Source organism: Pocillopora damicornis, chromosome 12, assembly GCF_964200805.1.
Source record: "Pocillopora damicornis chromosome 12, jaPocDami1.2, whole genome shotgun sequence".
Lineage (NCBI taxonomy): Eukaryota > Metazoa > Cnidaria > Anthozoa > Scleractinia > Pocilloporidae > Pocillopora > Pocillopora damicornis.
The window spans coordinates 13,218,929-13,245,792 of NC_142681.1; the positions used below are offsets into that span (position 1 = coordinate 13,218,929).

Below are 26,864 nucleotides of genomic sequence, written 5' to 3' on the forward strand. Positions count from 1 at the left end.
CAAGATGTCCCACTATTGCGTCACTTCCAAACCATTGATTCGGAAATTCCGTATTCCCTCGCTATCTCTCGATTGTTGTTAACAGCTTCAGCTTCAATTACGATTTTCAACTTAAAGTTGAGATCGTAAGAATGATGGCGAGTATTTGGCATGATTGTGCTGAATGTAGACTTCGCAAGATAATGTTCACCAGGTGAAGTAAATTTGCGACTACTGATTTTGTTGATCGAATTGTTTTTATACTTTAAAACCATGTTTCCCGAGAGGGAAGGCTAAAAATTAATGTGTACCGATAGGTTGTCATTAAATGTGTGACCTTTTTTGCCTTTTGTTTATCACTGTGATTAAATGTGTGACATTTTTCGGCTTTTGTTTATGTGTGTGACATTTTGCTTTTGTTTAATCAAGGCTTTTGTTTAATCAAGGCTTTTGTTTGTGCGCGTGGTCGCGTGTGCGACAATTCTGCTTTTGTTAATTAACGGTAAACTAAAATCAATACGCGACTTTTTCGCTTTTTTGTAAGTTTATGAAAGAATTTACAATAAACTTGACCAATCTTTACTCCCCAAACAACGATGCGCCTTATAACCAAGTATTTTAGCGATATTTTCCGTTTGAAAACATGCAATAATGAAATTAGGAGACCCTCGCAGCTAAGAACACTACTGAAACGAGTAGTTGTAAATAAGACCTGAAAAAAATTTCAGGCCCGTTTTTCAGGTCTTATTTACAACTATTCGTTTCAGTAGTGTTCTTAGCTGCGAGGGTCTCCTAATTTCATCTTTCCACCGCAGTGCAAATATGTGAATTTTCATATATCTAAAATCTTCATTCACTTTGATGTTTATTTGGACCCAATTCATTAACCAGCTCCCAGTTGGCTTGTTAGCTCAATTGGTAGAGCGCTGCACCGGTATCGCAGAGATCATGGGTTCAAATCCCGTACGGGCCTAAAATTTTTTTCAGGTCTTATTTACAACTACTCGTTTCAGTAGTGTTCTTAGCTGCGAGGGTCTCCTAATTTCATCTTTCCACCGCAGTGCAAATATGTGAATTTTCATATATCTAAAATCTTCATGCAATAATGAAATTGCCAAATTGGGGGTGCGTCTTATAGCCGAGTGCGCCTTATAACCGAATAACTACGGTAGTATGGAGGTAATTACCAGCACGATCTGGTTCTTACTTGTTCTGCACTTTTCCATGCAGACCGTTTCCTGTGAAACGATCATAATCCATGTATTTTTGTTTTGAAAGGCACCAAATTTAAAACTAAAAAGTTTAGTCCAGTTGCAATGTGATGAATCACTTGCTAACTTTTCTTGCTCAAATTCTATTGAGGAATATTGGCCATCCGTTGTTTTTGTGAGGAACTCAGAAAAATGTTCTCTTATGGCCCTCAGGCTTGGTAAGAATTTATCATTTGCAGTTATGGCTGAATTAATCTGCTGCAAATTTACATTTATAAAATGAATGAGAGACAGTTGATTTCATATTGATTCTTATTGTTTTTTTAGAGGGCACGGTAACGAATCTTGCAATCTGATTGGTTCTTTACCCGGTCAGTATTTTCCTATCTCTGCCCACGGGCCACGGTAACGCTTTCGTGAGTCGCCGAGTACATCCCAACTTTCGTTGTCATTTTTCATAAATATAACTCGTTTTCCGGCTGGGCAGTATTTTTAAGCAAACACTTCGGTCACTACCTCAAGCCGATAAATAACTTATGAATCCTCCCTTTTCTCTCTATCAAATCACTTTGGTTGACAGAAAAATATTGGTTTCAGAATGAATTTGTATAAACAATAGTGTCATTACGTTGGTTGACAAGCGGCCTAAAAACCGTCTGCAATTAATTTTAATCGTTCACAAAAAGTACCCAGAAAGTTGAAACGTGAGGTATTTGGTTACAGTTAAACTGAACGATGGAACTTTCATTCATCTAATATCTGAATTTTCTCGAGCAATTTGTTCATAGTGAAAGAGCGAGCGAAGTTTTAATTTAAGTTCTACAACAAATATACGCTCCTGGTGAGTCTTTCCAATTCCGTTCAATTTGGACATTTGTACCTTAAATTGCACAACAGAAATTGAAGGAATTTTTGAGAAGAGGTCGCATTACATTCCCTTGTGTCTCGTTGGAGTGTGCCGTTCGAATTTAGTTTTTGTGAAGGAAAGATCAGAGTTAAACACGCCATTACAGCAAACAAACGAGCAAACTCTCACAACTTCAAAATAAAAAAATTGAATTTACTCACAATTACTTTCCTCGCCGTTTACTTAATAAACAGAGGTAAATCTTCGTACATGAATGAATGGCCGATGAGAGTGAATAATACTTTCCGTTAGATCATTAACTGATTTTGAAGAAAACATTGTCGTGACAGTCCTTGCCAAACTAAGTTCTGTTGGTTTTCAAATGTTCCTACGCTTTTTTTTTTTTTTTTTTTGCGCGCTCTCTAATTGACAGGTGTCAGATTGTGACAGATACTTGTAAAAATAATGTTTCAAAGTTTGTTTGGAAGCCTTTTAAATCACCTTTATCTTTACGGAAATGAAAATGTTTCGCTGAGGCATCTCTCTTAAATTTGCATCACCACTGTTTTAACTACCATTTACTCACTCAAAAATTGTTCAGTTTATGGAAGATCTTGCCGTATTTACGGCCATAAATCATTCGGGTTCTTTCGGAAAGAATTTCGTCAAGTTTAAAAACAATAAATATGTTATTTACCGGCTAAGGGTCGGTCCGTATGGTGAAAAACTGTGACCTCGGTCTTGAAAATGCTGCCCTCGGCCTACGGCCTCGGGCAGTATTTTCAAGACCTCGGTCACAGTTTTTCACCATACGGACCTCCCAGCCGGCAAATAACATATATCTATTTTATATTTTTAATATGGTTGACGTGGTGGGCATGGTCACCAAATCCACCGTGTAGGAGTGGCCTCTCCCTCCTAAGTTGAAACATTTTTTATTTCTTTGATAGAAAAAAAAAAAATGAAAAGAGGGCGGCCGTCACCACCAAAAATACAAGGATGTCAAATAGATCAGCAAATACATAGATGGCTTAAGGATCAGTTGCAGGATAGCATAGCTAATAAAGGAATGGCATGGCCAAATTATAGACAGTCTAGTTTTCCTTAGTGAAACAGAACACCCTAAACATGAATAGTTTAGCCAAATGAGAAACGGTCTAGTAGCCCATGTTGAGTTGGAACATGAGATTGTGAAATGGACTAGCTCAATTACGAATAGCTTAGCACTCATTTGCAATACAGTACTCAAACGGTGTAGCGTTGCGTTAAACGGTTCAGGGTAACGTCGAGTAGTACAGCCTACGCACAAACGGTGTAGCGTTGCGTCAAATGGCTCAGCGTAATGTAGAATGGTACAGCGTACACACATATGGTGTAGCGCTGCGGGAAATGGCTCAGCGTAATGTCGAATGGTACAGCGTACATAAAAACAGTGTAACGTTGTGTGAAATGGCTCAGGGTAATGTCGAATGGTACAGCGTACATACAAACAGTGTAGCGTTGCGTGAAATGGCTTAGCGTAATGTCGAATGGTGCAGCGTACATACAAACAGTGTAGCGTTGCGTGAAGTGGCTTAGCATAATGTCGAATGGTACAGCGTACGCACAAATGGTGTAGCGTTGCGTGAAATGGCTCAGCGTAATGTAGAATGGTACAGCGTAGACACAAATAGTGTAGCGTTAGGTCGAATAGCTTTGCAAAACATCAGACGCTCTATCTGAACATTAAATTGCTTAGTATTACTTGAAATATTTCGATGTTGTGGCGAATCGTCGTGGCGTGACGTGAAGGCTATGCCACTCCTTTGTTAGCTATGCTATCCTGCAACTGATCCTTAAGCCATCTGTGTATTAGCTGATCTATACGACATCCTTGTATTTTTGGTGGTGACGGCCGCCAAGGCATCTCGCCGAAACCACCAAAAATACAAACCGCAAATGGAACAGCGATCTGCTGGGGGCATGACGTCATCGAATGTGAAGACTGACACGAAACCATTACATGGCGTAGCCGCTGTATGGAATAGTCTTCACTTCGCTTTGCCGTAAAGCAGAGCCAATACGGTAAGTTTCTCCTCTTTTTTTTCCCCGCCGATATTGCATTTATTCGTTTTTGTTCATGATAGTGTTAATTAAAATAGCGAGACTGGATTCTACCACGGTTTACCGGCCTCCCGGTTTACCACAGTTTGCACGTGTTGGTGGGCCTGAATATGTTTACAAAAGTGTGTCAGCGATATTCTGATTGGTTGTGTCGATATCGGCATCTTTAGTTGGAGTAGCTAAAAATATGCCAATCGTGTTGCGTAAATGGACGCCACAGGACAAATATTTCAAATATCAAAATTTCCCGACACACCTTTGTTTGTCATTATTCCTGGGATGTTTTAGCGAAATGTGACGAAAATCGGTCACATCTATATACCCTATAAATTCGCTCAAAGTAGTGGTATTCCTCCTAGAATCAAATGCCAGATTTTAGCTCATAAAGGTTCGCAAACAACTCGCGCCACGCCAGGAGATTATCTGGCCCCAGGAAACCGCAAACCAATAGGACAACGGGACCTCCTGGCGTCAATTACTATGGATCAAGATTTCGCGGTAAAAGTAACCCATTGCAAACTTTTTTTTCTTTTTTTATCTCGATTGCTCAGTGGAGCGTTGAGGAGGACAACACAATAATGAGCAAAGTGGTCAAAGGCAAAGGAAAACCCGCTGCAAAAATTAAAAAACTGCAAAGCTGAGGGGCAAGACAACGAATCGACATACAGCTTTCGAAATGACGAGTCGAGGCGATTTTTAATATTTTTGTATCAAGACTAGTACTTGCATTAAAAAAAAGGAAACTTCGTTTTTAACATCATGTATGGCAAAAGTTGGTTAGGTGGCGTTCTCTTTGTTCGAAATCTGGGCGCCAGCGTGAAGCTCCGTTAGTACTAATCGCTTTCACAAAAGAATTTTGTTCCTTACTTGAAAGAGTGGTACTCTTTCTTTCTTCTTTGGGCCTGCATTTTTTTTCCTTTTTTTCTCCCAAGGACTTTCTTCCGCTGTTTATTTTTCCATGAGCAAAGATTTTTCCATAAACGAAGAGCTTCCACGTGTGACTTTTGGAAAGTGCGCGATGTAAACAAAATAGGGAAATAACATGAAAATCGAGCCTCAACATGAGCGGTTGCCGCGAAAATTCCCCCAGGGAGCTCACCCAGGTCCGAGATAATGACACTTTCCTGATTTATTAACTTGTATTTGAAAATACGTTTTTCTACTTAGCTCGGGTGCTTTTAAAGATATCCGATATTTTTACCATGAAAACATTTGATGGAATGTTTGGATTCAGTTTTGTCAAATGACATAAAAATCGATTTTTTTTAGGTCTCTGAAGGTAGGAAGTAACCTTAAACTCAGGATTTACAGCAAATTAAACTTCATTTGCCGTTTCACAGAAAATAATTTTACAAAATCACGCTTCACGACAAAAAGTTTCATATTTCACGGGGAAAACAAAGGCTGATCACTAATCATGAAAATGCCCTTTACCGCACTCACAAAACCATTTGAAATGTACATTCTTAAAAGAATTGAAAAAGCGAGTAAGAGCTTGAATTTTAAAAGACACAAACTTTGCGGTAGCTTACGGGAGGAGCTTTCTTCCAGTTGATATGATTGTTTACTTACGCTGTAACCTAAAAGTTGTATCCGCGTAAGGTTTCAAAAAGCATTAAGTGTTAGATGATGAAATTAGCGGTAAAGTAAAAATTTTCGCTTGGAAGAGTGCCCGGGGGAGGGGTTACTCCCTTATGTGGCGTATACTTGCCGCTGGACAGGGTATTGTTCTCTGGCCTCTCTGTTTTGAACAGAATCTGAACTTGTCCGGGTATGAATAGGTCAGTGTTTGAAATCCTTTGCTGCACGCCTATACCCCTCCCCCTAGAGGAAGACATTTGTCTACATGGCTGTGTCCGATACCGCTGCATCAATAGGCTATCTGGTAAGACCCTTAACAATTGTGTTCATTTCAGCCCTCCCCTTAAAGGAACGTTAAGCTAAGTTCTAAAGTTAAGCTTAAATATTTGAGACAAATTTTACCGATTTACCTTATTTAAAATTATCTCGAATTTCAGAACAATTCGAACGTCAACACCACTGTTGCTGAGTTGCTACAGCGAGCAGCCCAGATGATGAGCGATGGGAATACACACAGCACCCCATCGACGAACATCCCGGTGGCGGGCCCATCTAGCTCAGTTGTCGACGAGCACCGCAGGTTGTTCAATCGACAACTGGTAATTCATGGCTTCTTATTTCTCCCATCAGAGGTTCAATGCGCTGCAATGCGCTACGTCCACGCTTCTACCACAATCGCTAACACTTTGTACCACACTCGAGCATACGCGTAGCTTCGAGAGGGTCGTGCGGCAAGCGATGTACGTCAGTAAAAATGTCTCTGCACGGACGAGATCTCTGGCGTCGAGTTGTTGTGCTCTTTAGACCGTAGACCTTTTTTACATTATTTTAAACAAAAATGAAAACGTCTACCATACAGGTAACTCTGTTTGGCATGCTTGAACATTAAATCAATCTTAAAGGCTTTCGAGCTTTCTCGTTCTCAGAGGAACCGTCCTGTCTGGCTTATGAATCAATTTTCCTACGCTATTGCGTATTTTTCTTTTTCTACACCCGTATGCAAAAGTGTCCTTCGCCCGTTAGGAGCGACTTTTCTCTTTCATTTGCGGAAACTTTACCCGCGCCGATGCATTTCATTTTCACTTGATAGTATGTATTCCATACGATCAACTTCTCATAACATTCAGAAATGTACTCTGCTTTTATTGAGTCCTGCAAGAAAGGCATTAACAGAGGCATTTTCTCTAATAATATTTTTGCCACTTACAGAGGGTCCACCCTTACGCGAGCAGGCGGCAGAACCGCGTAACCAGTTCCTCCCATAGAGCACAGAGAGTCCCAGAAAATAGAGGTAACTGATGATCACAGATTTTCCTCTACATACGAAGGGCCTTTTGCAAGACCTGGATAGTTTGTAATTGACCCAATACCGAAAGAGATGTGTTGGCCACGGTCTGGAAAGATAAATTGAATCTCTTGTAAAAGTACAGCAACGAGGCCAAGAAACTAACAATAAATGTCATTTTCACGGAAATTTACGCACAATCTTGCGATTTATAGCTTAGCTCTCTCAAAATAAGTAGTAGGCACGGATGCGTTTCTCAAAACCCGGAAGACAGATCGGTTCCGATAGCGACTATTTGAGTCCATTTTCTTTCAAGTGGCGCTGTAGATTTTAGTCCCGTATAAACTAGCCCATCTTCTTAATCAAGTAAGTATTATACTTTCAAGCTTTAATAAACACCAAAGATTGACTGCATGAGAAAATAAATAGCTTTACGTAAGTTATCAGGACTTCTGGAACACTAGTCCCAGGGCCTACAAGCCAGGTATTCTGAGCTTGTTAACTTGAACTTTCCTTGCAGCCGGAAAAAGAACAAAGCAACAGCATCCTATGTTTAAAAACATTTTGAGGAGGTTTTAAAAAGTCTTAGAAATGAAGCAGTATTGATAAATGTTCCTCACCCCTTTTTGTCATTTAGTGGGGCTGATTTTGTGCATTCTATCGTTCACAGTATTTGTTGTCATCTCCAAGTTATTGGAATATCAACTTCCTCACGAGCTAATTCGCGTAAACATTCACATCTTCCTACGGCGGCTGTAGTTTCATAGGTTAATTGGAGTACTGTTGAGAGAAAATGCATTTTTAATTCGGTGCGCACTTGTCTGTCACTAGTCCTTCCACTAAGTGTAACCCCAAACATTGCAAATATCTTTAAAATCATGCATAAGTTAATCTGTATGCAGTATTGACCTTCTCTCTGAGGGAAAAATGACTGCTCAACTCCATTAGGATGACTTTTTTGATCTGTTAGAGGATGAAAAAAAAACACTACAATTTTCAACAGAAAAAACCATTACCAGAACTTTTGTTTGTCTCGCTGGGCGTGACCAGCTCACCGTTCCAACCAACCGCGAGAAGCTTTTATTAAAAGAAAATGGCCTTGGAGAGAAAAAGTTGCAGATCCCCACGAATGCATCGAAGGAGCAGGTCAAGGAGGTTTTGTACAAGTGAGTTACATAACTCTCAATCCACTAGCTTGCTTAAGATCTCAAGTTCCTTTTTTTCCTAGTCTTTTAGCTCCAGCCGTTTGTAAACCGATTTCTTTTGTTTATATTTCCAGGGCCTTCCGTCCATTACAAAGTTGTGGCGGATTCGAAATGCTGTTGTGCGCAGACAACTCGCGCACTAGGTTACAAGTTGTGAAGTATGGGTCGTGCAATACCGACGAACTTAGGTGTTTGGGCATGGGCCGAGTTTATATTCGGCCCATACAAGTAGATATAACTTTGGGCGACATAGAGGATGATGATGAACATGCGGAGGAGTGTCTGCTTTGTAGGGAGTCTATCCCATTGCGCGGGATGCGAGCCCATATGGAAACGTGTCGGGTTTGTGTTTTGCTGGTGACGTTTTTTTGACTATTTCTGGGTAGAATATGGAGCCTTCTGCTAATACTTAATTTTTTTTGGAATAATTTTTTTGTAGGGTGAAACAAGGCCTACAGAAACATCCGACGATGATCTGCCGCCAGCATTTGGAGAGAGGGGGTAAGTAGAAGTGGTCACCGCACTCGCATGGTGGTTATCGTTTCCACGCTTTTAGAAAGTACTAAAAGTTGTTTTCGGTATTTCACGTAGTTAGAAGTTCCTTTTTGTACGCATTGTTTAGCCTTAATTTCTTAAAAAAAACAGTGACTTTATACTTTATATTAATATTTAACATGGGGCATTGTGCTTAGCCTGAAGGTGGTCTTTATACACCAATATAATCAATATTTCAGAGAGGAAGAACGAGTTAACCCAGCAGAACTGCCCAATCAGCCTCTAAGTGGCACTGAGCAGAACTCACTGGAACTGCCAGAACAGCCTCCTCGTGGTACTGATCAGGCTTCAATAAGTCATGACGAAGCAGCCGCCAATGAAGAGTGAGTTTCTTAGCCATGTTAAAATTACCGATTATTTAGGTGGCGCTGAAAAGTTTCTCAAGTGCGTCTAAGGGAATGAAACGCCAATCCTGTATCGTTATCTATGCACTAACCGTGTGTACATCCATTCTACTCTGCTGTTGCCGTCATACACTAATTGACAGTTGATTGTAACATCATGAACATTACATGAAAACTTCTACCATTCCGCTAAAAGCCCCCTCAAATAGTTATTCCTCGCTATCTACCTAGGGAACCTGTCCCGTACGAGGAGCATATGAGAAATGCTTTAGAGGAAACATTAACAGCTATGTAAGTACAAATTGATAGAATTATGCTTGGTACATTCTGCTTGACTGTCTTTTGCGTACCCTACAGTGTAGTTGGTGTTAGTGTGTATGAACTTTTGCTGTGATATCGTTTTAAGGGAAGGAAGGGGGAAATTAGGCGTCCGTCCAATGATATAATGTGCTAAGCACAACCTTTTATGTGCAGAGATCCGTTAGTTGATTTTACTACTTTGACTTTGGCACTCAACTATTAGTGTAAGAAGCTAGATACAATCGGGCCGACTGCTCGTTAGTAGACCGGTTTAATGCAGTAGTTACCGGCATACTTTTGGGAATTATTCAAATTTCACGGGCGTTACGCCTCTTTGATCATTTCAAATTTATTTCAGGGCTACTTGTGACGAGCCTGTTACAGTCTTAGGGGAGTTCAAGCGAAGGTTACAGCGAGGGCGAATGCTTGACCTTCGAAACGACTCTGAACTGTGTGAGGGAAAGACCACGGAGATATTTGTCTCTCGTTACCGCCTCTTCGATGATGCTATGGAAGAGATATTGATGGATGATCCGCCAGCGATTGATTTCAGTGTACCTTTAGAGGTGATCTTCACCGGTGAGGGCGCTCAAGACTATGGTGGTCCAAGGCGGGAATTTTTGGGCATGGTGATGCACGATATACGTGACAAGCTCTTCAAGGAAGAAGGAGGAGGCTACGTCATTTTTGAGAAAAAAGAAGCACTAGATAGGAAACATTATTATGGAGCTGGCCTCTTTTTTGGTAAATATGCAAAGCCTACTGAGAGACCTGTCTCATTTTCACTTGAGCACACAAGAATTTCAATTTACCTTTTTATTGCAGGTTTCAGTTTGTTGCAAGGTGGTCCTTTGCCTACTTTCCTTGCTGAAGACCAGCTTCAGCGAATCTTCAAAAAAGATGATTTGACTAATCTGGGGGAAGCAGAAACCCAATTTCGGGTAGGACTCGAGAGATTCGGACTCGTTGAGGTAAGATTTCACAGTGACCGGTTGTAACTGATGGTCTAGTCTTCACCCTTTACTTAGGCAAGAAAACCAAATTTAATTATGACTACAGTGGAACCTTACAATACCGACTCTCGCCAAATACGAACAGTTTCTCTTCAAGCGCTCCCGACGAAAAACCCCACACATTTCTTTTACAGGTGATAGGCAGTTGTTTAATCCCCTTAGGATCTCTGCAGTCTGGGAGCAGGTCTAAAAATGGCTGGAGAAGAATAGGGACTGTATGTAGGATGCCCTCTCTTCTCTTTGATCCTCTCTTACTCACACAAGAGATTTGTATTCCCTTGATCTCTAACAATTTTACATAGATTCAATACTTTCCGAGGAAATGAATCTTGCTTTTCTCTTAATCTGTTAGCTCCTTCATGGGAAACCGAGTCTTTCATTCCTCTTCCGAAAGACAGCAGTGCTGCCTACGACATACCCCAAACTGGTGAAACTGCTGGACCCCATGTTTTCCGACGAGGCCAGCAATCAAAGGCAGCGGGAAGAGCGAACATACAGACTCTTCCTGAATTACTTGAAAGAGGTGTCAGGTAACTGTCGTTCTCTTTTCTCTAGTCTAAGAAACATCACCGCTGGCTAGACAGTTGTAACTTTGCTTTATGCCAATCGAAATTTTCCACAGAGCGCGTAAAAAAGAACTGGGATTCAGGGCTTCATGAGTGCACTGCTAATTTTTGTGTTTTTCTCTTTTCAGCTGGAAGGAGGGTAGATGGCAATATATCTCTCCATAGCATTTTAAAGTTCGTCACTGGATGCGAGAACGAGCCTGTTCTGGGTTTCCAAATGAAGCCCTCTATTTGTTTTGATACGAATATGCCATCTTGCCTTCCTATTGGCAACACTTGTATTAGCAGGCTGACTTTGCCGATAGGTGAGAATGTATCAATGACCAAGGAAGTGTTCTCTTTCTTTGACTACGCTTTCGCAAATGATTACTTTGGCCGTCTCTGAGTGAAACTACTGATTTCTGATTGATTCTCTTTGACAAGGTGTTTTTTAATTTATAAGTTGAATTTAGTTTACAGCAGCATTGTTGAGGCGAAAATTCGTATTCATTACACAAGCTTTAAAAGTATAGTTAAAAAAAGAGCGCTAGTTCAGGCTGTACACCAAAGGGTCATTTGGTGCAACTCATACAAGCAATATTGTGTATATGTTTGTGTTTGCCCTTTATTGGATTCTGATTATGATGAAGATTTTAATAGCGTGGAAATGGGCCTGAGATGAACGAAATGAAAATACATTGAAAAGAACAAAGTTTATGTGTTAATGTTACCAAATACTCATCCAAACAAAAGTAAAGCGAAGGACGTTTATTGCGCAATTTTTTAAAGTCGTTACGTTTTCACTTACTATACTGTTTAAACGTCCCAATCGATACATTTTGGAAATAAAATGTTATCATTTATTTTATCTGTGTGCTGTCTATTCATAGTCAGACGTTACAACCTCTCACTATTTCAGCACCAGTTCCACTCAGCTTAGGTTGGGGTTATCGCAAGCTGACATCGCAGATTACGATAGGATACATTATGAGTGATGCCAAGTGTACTCATTTTCCCGGTGTAACCGAAATAAACAAAAAACAACACATTGTCCAACGAAATAGAAAAGTAAGATGATAGGATGGGGGGGGGGGGGAGATACTTTAACGTAAGTGGCGTACACTGGTGCATTAAAGAAAATGTTAAAACCTAGGTTTTTAGACGATTCATCGTTTCCAGTGCATGCAGATATGGTGTAATGTCCCATGGATCTTCGCCTTGGACTTCTGACATGCTTGCCTCAAAAATCGTAAACGACTCAACATCTAACGGACACCGTGTCGGTGGGACGGCAACCTCATTCTGTAGTGCATCATCTGTGCCGTCATGAAAGTAAGCCGTAGGATCCACACCGTATCCCTCCAAGTCCCTCTGAAATATAGTTGAAAGGAGATTCAAAAACCGCAAAACATTGGTTATGACTGCCTTAAATTAACTTTGCAAGCAAGGAATCTTGGCATCGTTTCGATCGTGATCTATATTTAAATTGAAGGGGTGGTTAATTAAAACTCAATATTTAGTAGAGGCCACTTGAAATTGTTCACCCGTGTGCCTTTAATGCTTGGGGAACTGTGTCTGTCATATGCATTATTGCGTTTACCTGACTAAGGTTTTGAAAGTATTCTGATGCCACAATACCACTTTCTTCCGCAATTTCCTACATCCCTAGTATGAACAGTTGTAAAGGACTTTTGTTTTTTGCAGTACGTATTTTGTGGTTATTCCAGGATAGCACAAATTTTGAAAGAGCCTCGTTGATTATTGGGAGATAAGTGAAGTGAAGGCAAAATAGATGCCCTTCGTTGTCCGGATCGAGCTGACCACATGCTTCGAGAGAAAGGAAAAGGTCGTAAAATGAGAATAGGACTAACTGGTACACATCGCGCCAGAGTCTTTCTATACGCGAGTTGTGCACGCTTCGTCCGGTGATGTAACTCCCTCTTCCGGGCCCTCTTGCTGTATGGTTCAACATGTAGTGTGCCACGTCTCTGTTTTCAACTCCCATGTCGCCCCTGACTCGTGATGGCAATCCCCATTCAGACACCGCGCCCTCAAAGAGACGCAAGACTGTGACAGACGTGTTATTCGTATCGCACTTAAGATAAACGACGGAGCGACTGTAACCGTCAATGCAGCCGTGAACCACGAATCGCCATCTAAGAAGAGAAGGAATACAGTGGTAAACCGAAAGTATATGAAGGGGGGGGAGGTTACTCCTAAAACAAATGGTGCAAAGTTATTGAGACCTGAATTACAGCAACAATTATGTAATCAAAATAGTGAGATAAGTGACAGCTACCGTATCAGTTTGTGATTCCCGTCCATATGCCAGAGGGCCAGTGGGGAACGTACGTTATACACTCGTCTACGGATGGCATTCATAGACCTTAGCCTCCTGCCAATGGGATCGACTCTCTTTATGGCACTCCTTAGTCTCCACCTCTGCACATGTACACCTTGCGAAACAAGGTAACCCTCGATTGTTTTGCAACCTGTCAACAAAAATAAGGGTTTTAATTTCAAGCACCCTGTGACACAGTAGTGAAGTTAATGCCACTTGTCGTGCTTTCTTGAATTCTCTGTTTAGAGGATACAAAGTGTGTTTCTGATATGCAAAATTTTGTGTAAACACTAAGGCGGGCTTAAAAGTTCTTGCCTGTAAGTTGATTACGTTTTGAATCAATATACTGGAAGAGAACAGCATACGGGATTTTCAGAAACGGTCTCGAGTGTACGTCTATACTAAAATAAGCATGTTTGCGCTTGCCAAGTGTGATAATGTCTACGTTTCTTGAGGTGTTCAAGCAATAACGCGTATCGGCCGAAAAGGTTTAATTAATTTATGCAATCTGAAAGAAATAAAGGCAAACGAGAAATTTTCCCAATTCAGATGTTTATCATGTCTAGTTCCAGAGGAGTAAATTGTTGCGTCATTATGTACTGGTTCTCAAACTATTTTTACCAAGCTAAGGGCAAAAAAATCTTTATTTTTTGACTTAACATGACCGGCCACAGCCTCAAAATTTTTATGAAGACTTACTTACCCGATCTAGGGAAATTTGTCATGATACGCTGGATTAAAGAATCCAGAAAATCGTCCTCTATGTCACTGTAGCGGGACTTGTTCGTCAACTCGTACTCGGCCATACGGTTTTCAATAGTTCGCTTGCTAACCCCAAGCATTAGAGCCATGTCTTTATACGTGAAGTTGTTCTCTAACAAAGAGATAACTTGTGTTCATAAAAGAAAACACAGTCCTTTGAGAGTAGATAGTTTACACTGAAAATTGAATGAAACCTTCAAAAGGTGAACTCACTAAAGATGTTATGAATAACCAAAAAACGTGGTTTGGCGAAACCTATCAACTCGAAAAAAAAAGCACCCACTTCATATGGGGCATATATGGATAATTTCAAATGTGTCTACCTTATTTTCATTTCAAATTTTCAACCTCAAAATGGTAAAAGCACTTTTTCCTCCTTACCTCTGAAAAATAGCAGCTGCTTCTCGGAAATCGCAAACTTAGGTCTTCCTCGGCGACCTGCCTCACTCACTGCTGGTGCTTCATACCCACGAAAAGGCTCTTGTTGATGCAAGTTTACGTTCAGGTGTGTACGAGCTTGATTGATTAAGTCAACCGCATCTAAAAAGGAATGTCCCCATTGATCAACGCTGCCTCGTAAAGAACCTCCAGTCTTAAAACAGTATTCTCTGAATCACCTCCACGATTTCCGCCTTCTTGTACATATTCAGTTATTTCATTTAGGGAATTTGATAAATGCTGACGAAAGTCCATGACTCTTAACAGTACTGAAAGACAACAAACAAAGATACCTGTGAAGAAAAAAAATTCATAAGATGGAGACGAGCCACTTATAAAGCAAGCACTAATTTTTTTTTTCTTCTTTGCTTTTTCATCATCTGGAAGTTTTCTTTGCTTAGCCCTAAAGGCAAGAAGAGAAACGTTACAAGTCACGCAACTCTGGTCAATATATCTAGTGTGTATTGAACTCAGTCTGTAGCAATAATAATAAAAATAATAATAATAATAATAATCACAAAAATTAATAGTTGAGGTACAGAAATGTAAAAATAAATAAAAATGTAAATAAATATGTCTACCGAAACAAACGACGAAACAGCAAGATGTCCTGTCAATTGTCTGAATTATGCAATAGTTTTTATTCAGCAAGTTGCGACTGTAACAGATCGAACGGTAAAACTCGACCTAGAGTTGTAGAATTACGTACAACTACGTGCATTACGATGTCCGCACTAGCCTTCCTTAATACGTGATGACTACGGAATGGGAAAGAGCACTGGGAAGATAAGTATGTATGCGCGCAAAACCAACTCAGAAAAAATATTACCCTAACAAACACTATTTTTGGAACGCGAAAAAAACCCCTTAACTGTTTCCGGTCCAGACATGTAATCTACGTTTGATCGACAAAATAAAAATGGAACTTACTTTTACTATCACTGCACCCAGGAAAAAAATTAATAAACAAAGCAATATAATGTACACCTCTTTAAAATAATAAATATAAACAGTCTTCTATGAGCTTACTGTTATCGTCCGGCACACCAGTTAAAGCATTCCGATATCACTTTGATCGAAAAATGTCAAAACAGATCAAGGATATCAGTTTACTTACCATGGCGTCCAGGGCACACACAATATTCAACTTCTCACGTACTCCTCCAGTGTTCAAAGAGCCGTTGAATTTGGACTCTCATTGAAAAGTAAGCGTGAGTCACAGAAAGAAAAGGGAGTTCGACAATTGACATTTAATGCACGTCATAACACTTCTTAATACTATAAACATATTCAGGCCCACCAACACGTGCAAACTGTGGTAAACCGGGAGGCCGGTAAACCGTGGTAGAATCCAGTCTCGCTATTTTAATTAACACTATCATGAACAAAAACGAATAAATGCAATATCGGCGGGGAAAAAAAAGAGGAGAAACTTACCGTATTGGCTCTGCTTTACGGCAAAGCGAAGTGAAGACTATTCCATACAGCGGCTACGCCATGTAATGGTTTCGTGTCAGTCTTCACATTCGATGACGTCATGCCCCCAGCAGATCGCTGTTCCATTTGCGGTTTGTATTTTTGGTGGTTTCGGCGAGATGCCTTGGCGGCCGTCACCACCAAAAATACAAGGATGTCGTATAGATCAGCTAATACACAGATGGCTTAAGGATCAGTTGCAGGATAGCATAGCTAACAAAGGAGTGGCATAGCCTTCACGTCACGCCACGACGATTCGCCACAACATCGAAATATTTCAAGTAATACTAAGCAATTTAATGTTCAGATAGAGCGTCTGATGTTTTGCAAAGCTATTCGACCTAACGCTACACTATTTGTGTCTACGCTGTACCATTCTACATTACGCTGAGCCATTTCACGCAACGCTACACCATTTGTGCGTACGCTGTACCATTCGACATCATGCTAAGCCACTTCACGCAACGCTACACTGTTTGTATGTACGCTGCACCATTCGACATTACGCTAAGCCATTTCACGCAACGCTACACTGTTTGTATGTACGCTGTACCATTCGACATTACCCTGAGCCATTTCACACAACGTTACACTGTTTTTATGTACGCTGTACCATTCGACATTACGCTGAGCCATTTCCCGCAGCGCTACACCATATGTGTGTACGCTGTACCATTCTACATTACGCTGAGCCATTTGACGCAACGCTACACCGTTTGTGCGTAGGCTGTACTACTCGACGTTACCCTGAACCGTTTAACGCAACGCTACACCGTTTGAGTACTGTATTGCAAATGAGTGCTAAGCTATTCGTAATTGAGCTAGTCCATTTCACAATCTCATGTTCCAACTCAACATGGGCTACTAGACCGTTTCTCATTTGGCTAAACTATTCATGTTTAGGGTGTTCTGTTTCACTAAGGAAAACTAGACTGTCTATAATTTGGCCATGCCATTCCTTTATTAGCTATGCTATCCTGCAACTGATCCTTAAGCCATCTATGTATTTGCTGATCTATTTGACATCCTTGTATTTTTGGTGGTGACGGCCGCCCATATATGGGCCCATAAGGTAAGGCAATGCACTTGCAAGGAGATGTTACCCAACTGACAACTATACTCACAAGATCTAAATAAATTACCCTTTTGTCCTAAAATCCCTATTTGTATTATCATAGATTTTTATCTTTCAATGCCTGCTTATGGCAGCTTTTGTTGGATTGGAAATAAAACAGTCTTTGTATATGTGTATGTGCTGGAAACTGTTGCAATGGACCTTCAAAGGGTTTTTTATTTGATCTATATTAAACTTTAATTTCTTTGTCAACAGTCAAAAATAATCATATAGTATCACCTTTTTTTTTCCTTCTCACCTCTAAATCTTTGAAAAATCATTTAATCTTCTATTTGAGAATTGTTTAGAAATGGAATTTATTTTAATACAAATAGGGATTTACGATGTTAAGTAGTATCATTTGTGGCTTTAATGAAACGAACAATGTATTTTCTCAGTTGTTAGCTTCCAATCTTTGTTGGACAGTAAGAAAAAATTTTGGTATGTATGAAATGGAAGCGTCATACCATGGAAAATGCTTGAACAATTTTTATCCACTTGTCGCGTTGATCAAAAAAATTCACTAGTTCACTAGGCTCACATGTTAATTTTTGTTTGATGCAATAAATCTCATTTGTGCACACTTTCCATGGAATAATCTCTGTTTGCTACAGATTGAAAATATTTCTTGGGCCCCATACTGTTTCTAAAATTTAACTTCTTTTCGCATGAGCATGATAAATTCAAGATTTTCTAAATACTGTGGAAAATGGCATCGAAAACAAATGTTAGCCAAGTTTATTGTAATGTCAGTTGTTGTTAGGTTACTATTTACTTTACTTCACCATTCCACTTCTTCCGCACCTTCTCTTTTTAATTATTTTTCTTGTCCACATCTATTTTATGAAAAAAGCAATACTTGGTTTGAACAAGTTTATTAAAAATACTGCACAAGTTATATAACTGTATTAGAAAAGGTTTCTCTGAAGTGACAATATTGAACCAAGTGATGGTCACATTGCAAAATTATGAACTTCTACTTTACTGGAAATGGTCAAAGGAAAAACAGTTTGCTAACCAGACATCATTTCTTATTGCTTAGACTTTAACAGGAAAGTTGTATTTCAAGGAGGCTATGGTGTCACTTTTCCAACTTCCTACAGAGGTGAAAGACTACTCACTGTTTACAGGTGCATAGCATTTTGTGGATTCATAGCATTATAGAAGAAAAGAAAATATTACCGTTGACACTTACCTAAATCACTGCCTGCAGGGGGTGGTCCTTCAGGTAGATCTTCATCATCTATTGTATAAAAACTAAACGTATGTAATTGTCAATTTGAAAAAAAGGTATTTTATTTAAATCAAGGTAAAGCATTATACATTGTTTAAGCGCCAGAGTCTCGCATAAAAAGATAAGTAGTGACTCCGCACGCTAACGAAGAGAGATGTTTTAATTCAGGGAAACTGAAACTTTCTTAAATTCAATGTTATTACATACATAGTATAAACGTACTTTTCCGTTGAACGGATGCTTCATATCCTCACCGTAAAATTGCTTTCTTCAAACCGTAAGGGTTTTATACAATATATTTTAGCCTCATTAGCTAAGATTGCTCAGCATTGTTTAATTTGAGAAAATAACGGTTTCCGCAATCACGTGATCAAAAACTGAACTCAATCCTGTATCAAGGCATAGTTATTATGCAGAATGTCCTTTACTGATGTCAGCAGAGTCTGACATCAGACTCGCGTCTCGAGAAAAAACAAACCATTAATTTATGAATCACACCCACACGAAAAAGAAAAGTCCATGAATACAATGAGTCAATTTCTCTTCAAGCAAATCCAATCGTTCCAAAAAGGATGAACACTGAAGCCTGATGTTTTCAGAGTAAGATGTTTCATTTTTGGACGCTAAAATCCATCATTAGTCAGAAAAGTGTGACGTGCTAAACCGAAATATAGTCACTCAGTTTTTTTTTTTTAGTAATTCTGGCCTCGGTCATGGAAATCACCTCCGCTGGAAAATGAAAAGTTCACGAAGACAAGGAGTCGATTGTCACGCAAAGATAGGTTATCGTTTAAAGAAAGAAACTTAGGTTGTACTGTGATCAATCTTGTGATGTAAATCAAACTTTTCAAAGACTCAACACTTAAGCTTGACGGCCCATTAAAAATAGAATAAAACTTTTCATTTTGCATGTTCAATTACAATGGGTGATAAAAGTGTGACGTACAAAACCGAAGTACTGTGTACTTATTGATTGAGTGGTAGGAGCGCAGCGAGGTCCTTGCTTGACGAGAGCCAAATATTTTTGCTTCCTGCCCAACCAAACTCAGTCAATAAGCAGTTTATCATATAACCACTAACTGTTGAAAATTTTGACCTAAATAGGACGCAATAGACGGGCATACGAGGACAAATCTTGTTTTTTTTGTCTCTATAAGCGCATAAGAGTCTCGCATAAGAAGATGAGTCATGACACTGCGCGCTCACGAGGAGAGATGTTTTAAAATTCTCAGAAGAACTAAAACTTTCTTAAATTCAATGTTATTGCATATATAGTATAAGCGTGCTTTTCCGTTTATCGGATGCTTCATATCTCCACCGTCAAATGGCTTTCTTCAAACCGTTAAGGTTTTATACAATATATTTCAACCTCATTAGCTAAGATGGTTAACCATTGTTTAATTTGAGAAACTGATGGTTTCTACAATCACGTGATCAAAAACTAAAATCAATCCAATATTATGAAATATTTATCATGCAGAATGTCCTTTACTGATGTCAGTAGAGGCGGCCCGAGCTCACATCTCGAGAAAAAGCAAACGATTAATTCATGAAAGCGTCAGGCGTTTTGTAACTCGATGTTAAGTTACGAGAATTGAACACGTTGTAAAGAACAGTATGTGGAACCAAATATGGTCGATCTGTAGTTATAAAAGTGTGACGTGCAAAACCGAAATAGATTCACTGCGGAGTAAACTGTTGATCGATTTTCCATATCAGTTCATGAAAAGTTGATTGTCGCGCATAGATAGCTTACCGTTTAAAGGAAGAAGCTTTAGTTCTACTGGTATCGATCTTGTAATGAAATTCCAATCTTTGAAAGGGATGGACACAGAAGTCGGACGTTTCCTGTTAAAATAGATTGAAGTAAGTTATTTTTACATGTTCAATTCCGTCATTGGTTATAAAGTTGTGACGTACAAAACTGAAATTCATTCGCTTGAGTTAGAACACTTAAATCTTTTGAGTAAATGCTGATTCGCTCTCCATATCTCCCTCTCATTAAATACTTTTGATCACAGTTGTCATTTTTCCTAATCACAAATTGGCGGTAACAGTGTTTGATAAAGGGTCTTGATAAGGTTAACCGTTGGCCGTAAAACGGCCAAAAAATTAGCCGTTAGGCGTGAAAATTGACAAATTTTAACCGTTATTGGCAAAAGAGTTAACCGTAAAAAACATTTCTGGTGACAACAATGGAAAGATATTAACTGTTAGCCGTAAAAGCCATGGCAACATCCCTTTGCGACCCTCTTGATACTTAGAGAGGTACCCTCTCCTATTTAAAAAATTTTCTCAACTCCTCAGATTCTAATAAATAGTACATAACCTGTGAAAGATCTATGGTGTCAGTTGCATATGATAGCAAATAATCAGGGTAAAAACATTTTTGATGTCAGTTATTTACCACTGATTTAAGACGTCGTATACTTCTAGGGGGGTTTCAATGGGGTTAACCAACAGCAATGAAAAAGTCAAAAATATTTAAGCGTTAAGCTAAAAATTGCAAAATTTTGACCATAAGTCATAAAAAAAATTTAACCTAAAAAAAAAAACAATTTCTGGTAACAACTCATGGAATGATGTTAATCGTCAGCTGTAACAGGGCCAAAATTTTAACCGTTAGCCGTAAAAACCATCACCCCATTGAGACCCTCCCTCTACTACAGTGAGCCCATAATTCTCAAATGCGTCTTGTTTGGCTATGTTGCAAGCTTCTCGCAGTTGTCTGAGGAAAAAAGAAAACAAAAAGGTTAAAGCAGCGCGAATTGCCGTTGGGAGTTTCAGGAAAGTGCCTTCCGGATGCGCGCATCTTACAACGTAACTGTAGTCCAGTCCATTTCCCCCACCTCTCCCCTCCTCAATAGAAATATGAAGGACTATTAAGTATAACTATTGATAATTACTGAAAGTCAAGCCACCTCCTATCCCTGATGTCATTTGCTTGTTCCGTCACTGGATTAACGCCTTCAAAGGTAAGACCAGTGATGTGGTTATTTTCAAGCAAATTACCGATTCACTCTGTCCGTTTTTATCTATTAGAACAGTTACTGATTTTTGTCTTTGATCATGCAAATCACACCCTAAAATAAATGAAAAGTTCATAAGTACTATGGGTCAGTTTTCACGCACAGGTAGCTTACTGTTTAAAGACAGAGGCCTTAGTTGTACTCTCGATCTGATCGATCTCGTGATGCAAATTAAACCGTTCTAAGAGGGATGAACAATGTAGCTTGACGTTTTCGGTTAAACAGAGTAAGATGTTTGATTTTTAGATGCATAAATCCATCGTTAGCTAGAAAAGTGTGACGTGCCAAATGAAATATAGTCATTTAGCTTATTATTATTATTATTATTATTATTATTATTATTATTGTTATTATGGGCTTCGATCATACAAATCACACCCGCTAGAAAATGGAAAGTTCACGAAGACAATCAGTCGATCATCACGCACAAATAAATGGATTCGTCGCGATGCTGGACTTCAAAGCTTTGTAGTCTCACATATTGTTCATCATTCTTATCAGCTAAGAATAGATTCGTTTTCACTGAAATTTATATGATAAGTAGGCTCGTTACTTGGTAATAACCCGCTGCAACAAAATTTTAAATCATTCAGGCCTTATTGCGGACTGTCAGGCAATTTTCCAGGAAGTTGTAGCAAAAGGTTATCTTTCTTGTTAGCCTAAGAATAGAACACTTTAAACTCGACTGCATATAACTTGATCCCAAGAGGCTTCATTGTAAATACGCTCTGACAGCCAGTAAAAATCCAGATGGAAAACGATGTATAATGTTGATACAGCAGGCCACTCTCTGCTGCTTTCTTTGGAGAATACTAGCAATACAACATCGTTGATTTCCCAAGATTATCAAATGCTCTAATGAAGGGCTAACGCTCGAAACTTCAGCTCAAATCTTGGCAATCATCTTCATCAGTTACCAATAGATTGGTTTTTACCCATGTACTTCAAATAAGTAAGCTCATTATTTAGTGATCATCATAATCACTGTAGTTTGTCGGGGGCGACAATGGCTGTTTCATTCAGATTCCTTCACGCAGCTCTGTCCTTCACTTTCCGCTGCCAGGAACTCTTGTCTATATCCAACTTCTTCAGGTTTCTTTTAACAGTGTCTTTGAATCTCAGCCTTGGTCTACCCTGATTGCGTTTGCCTTCGCATAACTGTGAATGAAGTAGCTGCCTAAGGAGACGTTGGTGATCCATCCTCTCAACATGGCCGGGCCATTTTAGGTTCATCTGTATTAGCAGACAGTCCAAGTCTCAACACCGTACAATAGAGTAGCCAGTATTGACGCTCTGTACACTTTGCATTTCACACGAACAGACACATGTCGTTTATTTCACAGTCTCTCTCTCAAGTTTCCGAACGCAGAACTTGCTTTTCCCATTGTGAGAGATAGTTCATCCTCCAGCCATGCATTCTCTGAAACAGTACTCCCGAGGTACTTGAAAGTCTTACACTTGACTAGTGATTCTGTACTAGTGCTGATCTCCTCTAGTAGTGATGTTGAAAACTGGAACTTTGGCGGTTGGTAAGGGCATTCTGTCTTCTCGCTGTTGGTTTTGAGGCTGAATTGATCGGCTGTTCTCGCAAATTTCTCCAATGAAGATTGCATATCTTCTGCGCATGCACTGTGTGCAGCTAGGGGACTTTCATCGGCAAAGAGCATTTCTACTACTACCTCCGTCGATGTTTTACTCTTAACTTTGAGCTGTGCCTCATTGAACAGGTCTGCTTCTTTCCTTGTTGGAATGTATACTCCTTCTGAAGTGTCTTTGAAGGCAATCTCAAGCATCGCTGAAAGATAGTAGCGAGAAGAGTGTAGGCGCCAGTACACACCCTTGTTTAACCCCGTTGCTTACAGAGAAGTCTTCAGACACTGAACCACTCATTGCCACGTTAGCTTACATACCTGTATGGAGTGCCTCGATCACGTTGACAAACATCTCTGTGTAGCCATATTTCTTGAGTACCTGCCAAAGTCCTTGTCGCCATAAAGTATCGAAGGCTTTACCGAAGTCAATGAAGACTACAAAAAGTGGCATGTTCTGTTCGATACACTTTTCTTGAACAAGCAGAAAATCAGAGGTGTGTTGATTGAGCCTGTTCAGAAGTACGCGTGTGAGAATCTTACCTTTATCTTCTTTCACCTCCCCTGTGTTGGTCATTGTTGGGGCATACACGCTGAGGAAAGTGGCATACATCTTTCGCTGTAGTGGGAGTCTCACAGTCATTATTCTGTCGTTGATTGGCACTGGTTCCTCGTCCTTGTTAACCCGGGCGACGCCCGAGCCGGTATGAGTTGTTTTCTGACTGACCATTTCATGAAACTGCTTGCAAAGAACTGAAGCACTGCTAGCTTTAGCTGGATTAGCAGCACATTATCGGCAGATGAAGGTGTTTCAGTGGCAAGGATAGGCCAAGACAAACTGACTCCAGCATCTGTTGCAGTAACTAACCAAATGATTGGTTAGTTTGTCTCCGCTCTTTTTGAAATGCATTGCACAATGCACCGACTTGCAAAAGTCCGCCACAAACCTTACATACGACTTCCCGACCCATGAGACGGGTAGTACTGGTTTTTATGGTTATCCAGTAGCAAGCAAACCAATACCTGACCTGACTTGGTGATAAACTGCTAGAAAAACAATTTCAAATGTTCCCAGAACGTTGTAGTGAAAGATTCGATTCTTCTTATTCTTTTAGAAAACCCGCGACCTTTCGAAAACCACCTAATTGATGGCGAGACACCCGACACACGACCATTAATCAAACTCAAGCATGCGTAACTTTTTTTTTAATTGATAAGATAAACAAACGAAACAAACGTAGTTAATATTGTGAATTCTAACACTTTAAGCTCGTTATAAAAAGGTTCCAGTTGTAATCGAATCGGCTTCACATATAGGTTCCTCTTTGTAGTGACTCATTATGAATCCAGATTATCGAATCGTTCAGTTAACTTGTGTTACTAAAAACAATGTTTCCCTAATAACAGGAGAGGATGGCAATGGAAAAATAACGGCAGAAGCCATGATAACTTCCATGAACATCGCCTTACTAGTAGCCCTGTTCCTGCTAAACTCCGATCAGATTCAGAAAGCCATTGAGATATACAACGAATGTTTAATTTTGCTAAATAACAGCGATCAAAACAACAAAGATCAATTTCATTCAGTGCTACTACAATTTGACAGCGACATCTATACAGTTCTTTACAGCGCATATCGTCATATCTTTGACGACGTAAATGCGGCAAGATACGGCAGGAAACTGCATGTCTTCTACAGCAAGTATGGAATTCTGTTTTATAAACTTGGCGAAAACCTAAAAGCGAAGGAATATATTGCAAGGGTCCTTACCATATCGACCGAAATTGGCGACAAAAGCGGAGAAACATCCTATTACGTAAACCTTGGTGCCGTGTTTAAGTCGCTCGCAGAATACGACAAGGCTAAAGAGTATCTCCACAAAGCGCTTGTCATCAAAACTGAAATTGGCGACAGAAATGGAGAAGGAACATGTAGTGGAAACCTAAGTACTGTGTTTCAGTCGCTCGGAGAATACGACAAGGCTAAAGAGTATCTCCACAAAGCGCTTGTCATCACAACTGAAATTGGCGACAGAAAAGGAGAAGGAGCATGTTATGCAAACCTAAGTACTGTGTTTCAGTCGCTCGGAGAATACGACAAGGCTAAAGAGTATCTTCACAAAGCGCTTGTCATCACAACTAAAATTGGCGACAGAAATGGAGAAGGAGCATGTTATGCAAACCTAGGTAATGTTTTTCAGTCGCTCGGAGAATACGACAAGGCTAAAGGTTATCCCGAAAAAGCGCTTGTCATCACAACTGAAATTGGCGACAGAAAAGGGGAGACAACTGACTACAGCCTCCTAAGTATTGTGTCTCTGTCGCTCGGAGAATACGACAAGGCTAAAGAGTATCTCGAAAAAGCGCTTGTCATCACAACTGAAATTGGCGACAGAAATGGAGAAGGAGCATGTTATGTAAACCTAAGTAAAGTGTTTCAGTCGCTCGGAGAATACGGCAAGGCTAGAGAGTATCTCCACAAAGCGCTTGTCATCACAACTGAAATTGGCGACAGAAAAGGAGAAGGAGCATGTTATGCAACCCTAAGTACTGTGTTTCAGTCGCTCGGAGAATACGACAAGGCTAGAGAGTATCTCCACAAAGCGCTTGTCATCACAACTGAAATTGGCGACAAAAATGGAGAAGGAGCATGTTATGGAAACCTAAGTAATGTGTTTCAGTTGCTCGGAGAATACGACAAGGCTAAAGAGTATCTCTACAAAGCGCTTGTCATCACAACTGAAATTGGCGACAGAAAAGGGGAAGGAGCATGTTATGCAAACCTAAGTAAAGTGTTTCAGTCGCTCGGAGAATACGGCAAGGCTAGAGAGTATCTCCACAAAGCGCTTGTCATCACAACTGAAATTGGCGACAGAAAAGGAGAAGGAGCATGTTATGCAAACCTAAGTACTGTGTTTCAGTCGCTCGGAGAATACGACAAGGCTAAAGAGTATCTCCAAAAAGCGCTTGTCATCGGAATTGATATTGGTGATAAGAAAGGGGAAGCATCACATCTTGCAAACCTTGGACATCTCTCTGCAATTGTTGGAAATTATGAACTTTCGGAAGTATGCTTGGAGAAAGCTTTATCCATATCCAGAGATATTGGAGATAGAAGACAAGAGTTCCGAATCCTTCAATATTACGCCCTTTTGTATTCATTTCAAAATAAAATCAAAGACTCCCTTGTATGTCTTCATTTGTGCATTGAAAAGTACGAGGAGCTGAGATATTTCTTGGGGGCCAATGATGAGTTCAAAACATCACTTCTGGAGCACTCGGGAATATTTCCCTACAAGCAACTTAGTACTCTGCTTTGTGATACCGGAAATGCTCTTGAAGCTCTCTATGTTGAGGAGTTGGGTCGAGCGAGAGGTCTATCAGACTTGATGACAGAGAAGTACTCGCTTGAAACGCAGATTTCTGCTAATCCACAATCTTGGTTTGGCATTGAAAACAGTTTTAGAAAGAAAAATAACTGCGCTTGTTTGTACATTTCTTATTTTCAGAATGTTCTGCATTTGTGGATCTTGAAAACAAGTGGAGTCCTTCACTATAAAAGATTACTAGAAGAGAATCTATTTCAGGCTGGGTTGCCCAAAGATTTGCCTCTGAGTGAGTTTTTGGCTGATAGTTTCCGGAGTCTTGGTATTTTGCCCACTGAAGATTGTGAAGATCGGTCTTTAAATATGGTTTAATTGGAACCTCTCTCCCCCGAACAAAAGAGCCTAGCAAGAATGCGACTCGTGGAGGAGGACGAGGACAAGGAGGTCATTTCAAGTCTATCTTTGTGTTACAAAATGTTTATTGCCCCTGTTTATGATTTGCTTGAGGAGCCTGAAGTCATTATTGTTCTTGACCGCAGTTTGTACAAAGTTCTCTTTGCTGCCCTGAGTGAAAAGGAGGGAGCCGA

At 39.9% G+C, this 26,864-nt stretch overlaps 1 protein-coding gene, 1 long non-coding RNA gene and 1 pseudogene across 3 annotated transcripts; 1 reads left to right on the forward strand and 2 right to left on the reverse strand.

Moving 5' to 3' along the window:
* Positions 1-6,040: 6,040 nt before the first annotated feature.
* On the forward strand, positions 6,041-11,836 carry LOC113686423 (uncharacterized). Its single transcript, XM_089189359.1, has 11 exons — positions 6,041-6,320; positions 6,931-7,012; positions 8,010-8,172; positions 8,286-8,553; positions 8,651-8,712; positions 8,946-9,089; positions 9,342-9,401; positions 9,769-10,154; positions 10,236-10,381; positions 10,776-10,953; positions 11,118-11,836. The coding sequence occupies exons 1-11, from the start codon at positions 6,213-6,215 to the stop codon at positions 11,372-11,374; spliced, it is 1,854 nt and encodes a 617-aa protein (XP_089045485.1). The 5' UTR covers positions 6,041-6,212; the 3' UTR covers positions 11,375-11,836.
* Positions 11,722-16,406, reverse strand: LOC149036561 (uncharacterized; annotated as a pseudogene). The gene is made up of 5 exons (XR_016181633.1): positions 14,453-16,406; positions 14,013-14,183; positions 13,268-13,460; positions 12,840-13,124; positions 11,722-12,339 (listed from the first exon to the last, which is right to left on the reverse strand). The product of XR_016181633.1 is annotated as an uncharacterized LOC149036561 (transcript).
* A 1,065-nt stretch (positions 16,407-17,471) lies between these two features.
* LOC149036562 (uncharacterized) lies at positions 17,472-20,378 on the reverse strand. Its single transcript, XR_016181770.1, has 3 exons — positions 20,090-20,378; positions 18,295-18,342; positions 17,472-17,935 (listed from the first exon to the last, which is right to left on the reverse strand). It is a non-coding gene; the product is annotated as an uncharacterized LOC149036562 (long non-coding RNA).
* Between the last annotated feature and the right edge of the window lie 6,486 nt (positions 20,379-26,864).

Coding starts and splice junctions, on each gene's coding strand:
- LOC113686423 (XM_089189359.1), top strand. CDS start 6,213: ATGATGAGCGATGGGAATACACACAGCACCCCATCGACGAACATCCCG. Junction 6,321..6,930: donor GGTTGTTCAATCGACAACTG/GTAATTCATGGC, acceptor TGCCACTTACAG/AGGGTCCACCCTTACGCGAG. Junction 10,155..10,235: donor TGGAGCTGGCCTCTTTTTTG/GTAAATATGCAA, acceptor TTTTTATTGCAG/GTTTCAGTTTGTTGCAAGGT.